Source organism: Sabethes cyaneus, chromosome 3 (assembly GCF_943734655.1).
Source record: "Sabethes cyaneus chromosome 3, idSabCyanKW18_F2, whole genome shotgun sequence".
NCBI classification, from domain to species: Eukaryota; Metazoa; Arthropoda; class Insecta; order Diptera; family Culicidae; genus Sabethes; species Sabethes cyaneus.
The window spans coordinates 14695144-14703632 of NC_071355.1; the positions used below are offsets into that span (position 1 = coordinate 14695144).

Below are 8489 nucleotides of genomic sequence, written 5' to 3' on the forward strand. Positions count from 1 at the left end.
GGTCTTAAGAGCATATAATCTTCTTCTGCCCGGCCAACCGACAATTTTGTGATGTTGAACTCATCACTAAAATGAATAACGGATGACCAAGCGTACGCACTATAGTGGCGTAGTTGTCATTATGTGGAGGATCCAGTCATTCACATAATTTTATCTAAAAGTCCGTTGCGGGACCACTTAACGTTATCGCAGGGACCTTAACAACACGGCATTTTATTCTGCATAAAAAAACGAACATTTTGTGATGTTGAGCTCATCGCTAGGTCAATTTTTGAAAAATAAGGGACGGCCTAGTGTACAGTACTGTGGTCCGGTTTCGGGATTATTGCCAAGTTCATTCGAATCACACAGAGGGCTTCGACAATGTAATAGTCTCTCATGCCTGCTGTTCCACATAGCACTACAAGGTGTTATGAAGCAAGCAATATCAACACGCGGAGCACGATTTTCAACAAATCCATTCAATTCGTATGTGTTGCCGATGACATGGATATTATCGGCAGAATATCTGTGGCGATGACTCAACAGTACACCAGACTAAAGAGCAAAGCAGAAAAGATTGACTTGAAGGTAAATACGTCTAAAATAAAGTACATACTGGCCAGTGGAACCGATGCCGCTTGGGCAGAAGTATAATGATCGGCGAAGAGTTTGAGGAAGTCGACGAATTTGTCTAACTTTGCTCACTGGTAACGGCGGACAATGACACCAGCCGAGTGATTCGGAGGTGTATTATCAGCGGAAGTCGTGCTTACTATGGCATGGGCTTCATTAGTAATTACGGTCGAACAGACTAAGCCCCTGTAAAAAGTGCACCCTGTACAAGGTGCTTATTAGACCAGTTGTTCTCTACGGGCATGAAACGTAGACAATGCTCGAGGAGAACCTGCGAGTACTCGGAGTTTTCGACAGACGAATGCAAAGAAAGATCTACGGCGGCGTATAGGAGAACGAAGTATGGAGGTGGAAGATGAACCATGAGCTCGCACTGCTCGTATAGGTGTAGCCTATGGAACTTTTTTGAGAAAACTTAACTTGAAATTTGTATGGGAAAATGATTCAATGGAGCCGCATGGTACATGAATATCCTACATACACCCTCAAGTAACAGAACAAAAAGAAAATTATATTGATTGAAAAAGGATGATTTTATTATGCAACAAGCGTTTCTAAAATCACTTTTTTGTCCACTACACCTACATAGGCTACAGTAAATAAGTAAATAAATAACCTTTAGCCACAGACAAATAGACAAAACACTTGTCTTGAAGGTTGTTCTCACGACACAACCGCCTGTTTAATGTAGGACTACATAAAGTTGATGCAATAGAATGCTGGTGCAGATCACAAAAAGCCTGCGTTGTGCCTGTGCCTGCAGCACCCGTTGTGATTCTTCAATAATCTTCAGGTCAATTAGCTGATTTTAGATAATTGCCTAGCTTATAATAAGTACTAGAGCTTTTCAAAAAATTAATCTCATTGGGTTTTGGACTCCTAAGAAATTGCTTAATTTGCAGGAAAGGGTTTCTGGTTGATTTAATAAGGAAGTATCCTGGTTAAAAACTATTTTGCTAAGCGTATAATTTGTAGTCCTGTATTGCCCTTGAAAAGGCTGACTGATGATTCATAGACCCAAGTAACCAGTAAGCACTAAACACTAGTCCTTTGACAACATTATATAAGCATACAGAACTATGATTAAAAGCTTAGTTTTCTTTATATACTTCTATAGAACTCACATAATGCTAAAAAGGCGAAATAGCGGGTTATTAAAATGCTACGCCACAAGCATTCAATAAACATTATTAGTGTTTGTTTGGGGCTTAATCGAAACGTCATTTTGTCTACATTATCGACGTATCGGAAAAGTATCGACGGCATATCGTTTGCTTGCTTGGAAAATAAAAATAGATTCGGTCGGGATTTAAAAAACTAAAAAAGCAAGCGATTTTTTTGCTGCATCACAAGGGGAGCAGGATAAACAGAACCATTTTTTGAAATGCTGAATAATGTTACCACCTAGACAGGATTCGAACCGGAAGTTAGTCATGCAACCTCATTCGTTTCCTTGCACCTTTGCTATCTAAACCATAGCGGGCGTGATTGAGTGAGTTGAAATTAGTCGTATTTAAATCTTGGTGATATTCCCTCTCATATCACTTCTCATATCATAGCATAGCTCATATCATAGCAAGTACAAGCCGTTTATCAACGCTTACGGCTCGTTTTAATGCAATTGACTAAATTCATTATATTGTTACGTTATATGCGCATATATTGCTTTCTTTAATGTTGATTTACGTTAATGTTTCCATGCATCAACAATGTTAATATACGTTTTATAAGCATTAAGATAGCTAATATACAAAAGTTTGGCACTAGAGATGCAGAATTATTTCCAATATACGGTTTTGGATTAATGCTTATGGTTACTTGGAGAGCTTATTCTAAAGCATTAATTTAGAGTAAGTGTATTTGGTAACAACCTTGGTAGCTTCTAAAACCCTACATATATTCATTACTCTGTAACATGCATAACAGAGGGTTCTAGAGTGCAAGCAAATTGTGTATGACGAATTTTTAAAAGAATTTTCTTCTCTGTGTCATGACAGTTCGTCAGTACGTTAGCTTTATAAATTCAGTAGAAGTAACTCACATAAAATCGAGATCAAGATAAAGGCCAAATGAATAGCTATAGAAATAAAAAATTAAAAGTTGCATTGTATATGAGTAATTCTCGCTGAAACGGGGCCACTACTGACACGAGGTGTTCAAATATTGGAACTTTTGTGCTTAATTGGTTGAAAATGGTTAAAAAATAAGAACTACACTTTTAATACCTCGAAATAGAGGACCCCTCGTTCGCCAAGGGGCCTAACAGTTGAATTTTAAGCAAACCTTGAGATCTATATCATGTGATATTTCATAAATTTGCCATGAAACAACTAACAAATAGTCCGGTTTTGTAAATAAGAAGAACAGGACTTTCAAATGGAGTAAAAAAAAATTTTGGCGGTCATCTTGGATTTGGTCGCCATATTGGATTTTATCAAAAAATCGCTGTTTTCACCATGAGCCCCCCAACCGATTTTCATTTTAAAACCACCATTGGAAAGCTGAGGAAAAATGCTACAAAAAACGTTCATAAAATTAGGTGTGCAATGGCATTAACTGAATAAAACAACCAATTATTTGTAGCAAGGTTCACAATTTTTATATAATTATTGTGATATTTCCAAAATTTGCTATGAAACAAACGACACGGTTTTATAAAGAGGCGAGCTAGGGTTTATAAGCGAAGTGAGAAAAATCGACGGCTATCTTGGATTTGGCCGCCATGCTAGACTTTATAAAAAAAATTGCCGTTTTCGCCATGATCCCTCCAACCGGTTTTAATTTTAAGAACACTATCGGAAAGCTGAGAAAAAATGCTATAAGAAACATTAATGAAATTACATCTGTAGTGGCATTCAAGCATAATCTGCAACAGCTCATTTCGTTCAACAGAATCGTATGCCGCCTTAAAGTCAAATAAACAAATGGCGGGTCTGCAAGTTGAATTCCCGGAATTTATCGAGGATTTGTCGCAAGGTGCACATTTGGTCCGTCGTGGAGCGTCCTTCTCGAAAACTGCACAGGAATTCGTCAACAAAGGTTTCCTGCAACGGCCTCAGTCTGAAAAACAGGATGCAGGAGAGAATTTTGTATGCAAAATTGAGGAGAGTCCGTAGGTAGTTCCTTCTCAGTCCGTACCTTTAATATAACCTGAAAAGCCGAAAAGCCGCAGTGGGAATAAAGAATAAACTACATGGAATCTTAAATCGAATGGCATCCAACAGAACACTATCAGGAAGGGAAAATAGTTTGAAGAATCTCTTACGGCTGCTTAACAATCACAAAACAGTCTCCAAAGAAAACCCTCCCTACCTACAGTACCATCATTCGAACGACAATAGTGATGACGAAAACTATCTTCACAAATTTACTTTCGATTTATTTGCTCGATTAGATAGTAGAGCAAACACAAATCGTAATGTGTCTCCCTCAGGTGTTACCTTTGCCGTAGTTTTCTCAAGACAAGATGAGGTGTGCAAATAATGGCCTGTATCTACTGGGGGATGAATTCATGTTCCTTTCTTCATTATTCACGTCACAGACGAAAGGAGTGTCATCATCCGACCGCCCGGGTGTCACTATTATATGCATACTCGGTATTGTTTCACCGGCAGCAGTCAGCAGCCTTACCGGAATCCCGCACTGTCAGTTTCAGAAAATACCCCGAAGGAATTTCCGGCCGCACTCCTGCCGTCGTCGTTATTGTCGTGTCCTGCTCCGAATGTGTTCGGACAGATTTGCCGTTGTAGGATCGAAAACAGCACACGAAACAGTATGTTTCAGGAACGGCAAACCAAATGCCCGTGCGGTGGTGAAAATGAGGTCGTTGTTTGTGCTACTCCTTAGAAGGTAGGGTGGATATGCCGGCGGCCCAGGAAAACATCTAGAAATCTTACTTTATGTAAAACAATTTTAGTAGAACATCCAGTACCTTTGCCTATTTATATGATTAGAAACGAGAAGGTTTCTACTTTCCTTCAACGTAGTTTCAAACTATCAATGGATTTATTCTTCATGCTGAATGAGAGAAAGGAATGATAAATATTTACAATCAGAGCTTATATTGAAGGTACAATAATAATTAGTTGTAATGTCTCATTTTACAGAATTCAATAGAACAAAGTTGTTTTTGTCATGATTTGTTAGCGTTACTGCTATACATCCCATTGATTAATTATTTTTGTTATCTATTTTCAGCTAAATAACCATGACAGAAGAGCTCCAAACACAGCAGCAAAACCAACAGTCCCAATCCCAGCAGCAACAGCAGCAGCAACAACAGCAGCAACAGCAACCCAATCAACCTCAACCGAAAGCTCGTCTCGGGCCGAATGATTATCGCAATTCTGAATTCGTCACGAAACTCATGGCAGCTAACCCGCCCTACCTGTACTCCCCGGCAATCGGACCACATAATTTCTTCTTCAGCGAAATGTTGCGCTCGTTGGTTGCAAATAAACGAAACGAAAGCCTTCGTAATGCAGAACAATTGCACCACCAGCAGCAGCAACAACATCAACAACAACAAGCCCAAGCACAAGCTCAAGCTCAAGCCCTATCGCTACCTACTCGTAGACCAAGGAAAAGATCCTGGTCACAGCACAGACTGTATCCTGAATCTCCCAGAGACAGCAAAGAGTCAGAAGAAAAAATTCCCGGACAACCAGAAAAACCACTAGAGCTAACAAACAAATTGTCCGCCTTCACTCGAAACATAACCTCCAAATATCAAGATGACAGCAACGACAACTACAAACCACCACAGGACACAAAACCATCCAGCGAAAAGTCTTCCCTGAACAACAACCTCATTCCGGACCCCCCAACCGCCTCGATGCCCCCTTCGGATCTGATTTTACCCCCTCCGCCCCCGGTCTGGTATCCACCGCTGTATCCACCGTACGGAATCGATCCACTGCACTTTTTCATAGACCTTCGCGTTTCCGGACACATCTACGATCGCAAAAAGGAACTGGCATCACCGGACTCGGAAGGTTCGACGGCTGCGGTCAAGAACGAACACTCCAAGCTGATCGGAACCAACGATCGGCAGGGATCGGCCTTCAGTGTACCGAAGCCACGTGAAGGTTTAAAACCGAATTCGGCCATCAATTTGAGCTCACCCCCACTGCCAGCCGGCGAAGGGGATGAGAATCCGCTAAAAGATGCCTCGGCCCTATTTTTGAGTGACTTCAAAGAGAACAAGTACGATATCATCAAGAATACGAACTACGTCATGCAAAATCTGCCCCGAATCTACGGTGATCTGAATCACACCCAGAAGGAGCCGGGTGATGATGACGCGAACGGGAATTTAAGTGATGATCAGCTGGATTGCAAGTCGGTTGGTTCGAATGACGATTACAACGTGCTGGCAGACGATGGGAAGCTTAGAGATTCCGATTTGAATGTTATCTCCGATGAAGATGAATCCATAGCTGTGGATGAAAATTGAAATCGTGATCCGGGTGATCTTTCCAAAAATCAATTCTAAGAGACACGTATAGTTTGAAATTCCCTAACGGAACAATTTTGAACCCAATTCATATTGAAAACGCTAGATTTATTGCATTTTGCAAAAGGCATTTTAGATTCTCTCAAATGCGTGATTAGTCACAACTTAGTTGCTTCTAATGTTGTTGAAAACTAGATAAGACAAGAAAAAAATAAAAATGGAAGAAGTTATGATCAATACAAAATGATTCACAAATTATCACAATGAACAGTAGGTGTCATGTAGTTGGATAGTTTAAGCCATCGTTTAAGGTTGTGTTAAATAATTTTGTAAATTATTTAAGCTATAAATAAATTGTGTTGTAAGAAAATATTTACTGGTAGTTGTTTTGTTTCGCAAGCCACTCAGAGAAAATAATCCGCGTCTTAACGCTAAAACCTTTTATAGAAAAAACCATGTTTACGTTGCCTTGACAACCATTTTCTCTGTACGATCCAAACATTAAGGTGAAATTAGTCGTCACCGATTCTGCCAATTTCAAAAGCAGTTTTTTTGTTTAGAGCAAAAATTCTGTTCATAAAAATGTATTCGCTGTGTTCAGATTGGTAAGAAGAATACAGTATTTACATTTTTATAAACAGAACCCCGCCTTTGGGCCCAAAAACTGCTTCCGAAATTGGGCTCTCCGACGAAAAGTTAATGACTGCTAGTTTCCCGTTAAATACTGGCGTGCACAGGCTGGGGCACACCGGGTACCTACCTCATCTTGTCTATAAAATTTGATGTAAAAAACGCTAAGGTGTAATCAGGAAGTACGGAGGTTTTAATTTAACAGAACAAAATTTTTGCCAAACGAACTAACTGCGTAAAAATAGATCCACTCTCAAATCAAACTTGAAATTCAACTTCAAATAAAATATTAAGTTTACCTTCAATTTCAATTTCAAGATCAATTTATAGTTCAATTTCTTGTCCGATGTTAAATAAAAATTCAAATTCAGTTTTGAATCTTATTTTAAGTTGAATTTCAAGTGCAGATTTATGTCCAATTTAACTCTAATTTAGATTTTAACTAAAATCAAATTTGTAATTTCACTACTAGAAGAAAAGCTTCTAGTTTAAATTGGTCCAAACTGTAGTCTTATTTTAAAACTAATTTAATTACAATTTCCGCCCAGTTTTTTAACCGGTCTGTTATCCTCGAGGTACGATGCTGGTCTAACAAGCCAGTCGTCGTATGTTCGAATCTCGGTTGGGCGGTGCTGCCAGATAGAGTCAGTGGGATCGTTGCACTAGCGCTGTAATTGGCCTTGCCAGCGTTGCTGATATTGTTCAGGGTTTTCCGTGAGTAAAAAAGAAAGAGAAGTATTTTTGCTTTTGTCAACACTCACGCGTTGACAGTTTGGCACGAGATTTCCTGTAAGTGCGAGCAGCCTACGAAATCTCTTTCACTGCTGGCATCGCCAATTGTCTTGCAGTCTAACAGCCGGCTGCCAAATCTATCGAAAAAGAAGTCTTAGAAAAACGTTTACGCCCAAAGCTTTGCTTTTTAATTTCAATTTTAAGTCTAATTTCAAATTCAGTTTCATGTCTAATTCAAATCCAATATTTAATATCGAATTTAATTTCAAGATCAATTTCAAGTATAATTTAATTTCAATTTAAAGTTTAATTAAAGTTCTGTTTCATGTCCCGTTTCAAGTCCCATGTTATATTTAATTTCCAAGGTTCCACATATTCTCTACGTGAATGGCTGACACAGTAGATCCTGTCGTATTTATCTAACGGAGCGTAGCTCAACGGTGAGAGTTTGCGGAGCACGTTCTGCTCCGTTCCAGATTCAGTCCAGTGTTGCTCAAGGTAGTACCTTGGGACCGTTGCTGTTCGTTCTTTTTATCAACGATCTTTGTGGAAAATTGAAATCTCCGAGACATATTATCCACTGACGACCTCAGATTTTATCATATAATCACGACATTAACGGATTGTTTTGCGCTTCAAATCGACACCAACGCGCTTATGGAATGGTGCAGTTTGAATGGGACGACAGCTTACGAGGGTACATGCGCCGATCGTTTTTGATTACATTAAAAAGCGTAAAATGAAGTGAAAATTTTGATCTTAGACTAAAAATGTCGACTAAGCGAGGGTGAGAGTCGACCACACAGCTCTCAATCTCTAGTTGAGCGTGTTGTTTAACCAATTACACCACCAGGCCGTCTGGTATCTTACAGTCTAACATCAAGTTTTGTTGCGTTATCGAACTTTGTGATTTTATCACGCATTTACACAACGGGAGTATTATTTACCGACTCGTTTTGTTCTTGCCACGCTGGCTGATAGCTTGGTTTGCTATTCGGTTAGCATATGAGCATATGCTTATATGATTAGCGGTTAGCATAATAATACTCCCGTTGTG

General features: G+C 39.4%; 1 protein-coding gene across 1 annotated transcript; it reads left to right on the plus strand.

Moving 5' to 3' along the window:
* Nucleotides 1-4822: 4822 nt before the first annotated feature.
* Nucleotides 4823-6070, plus strand: LOC128743863 (probable basic-leucine zipper transcription factor Q). The gene has a single exon (XM_053840545.1). The coding sequence runs from the start codon at nt 4823-4825 to the stop codon at nt 6068-6070; it is 1248 nt and encodes a 415-aa protein (XP_053696520.1).
* The last annotated feature ends 2419 nt before the right edge of the window (nt 6071-8489 follow it).

Bases quoted from the DNA above. Each gene is read 5' to 3' on its own strand.
- LOC128743863 (XM_053840545.1), top strand. From the start codon at position 4,823: ATGACAGAAGAGCTCCAAACACAGCAGCAAAACCAACAGTCCCAATCC.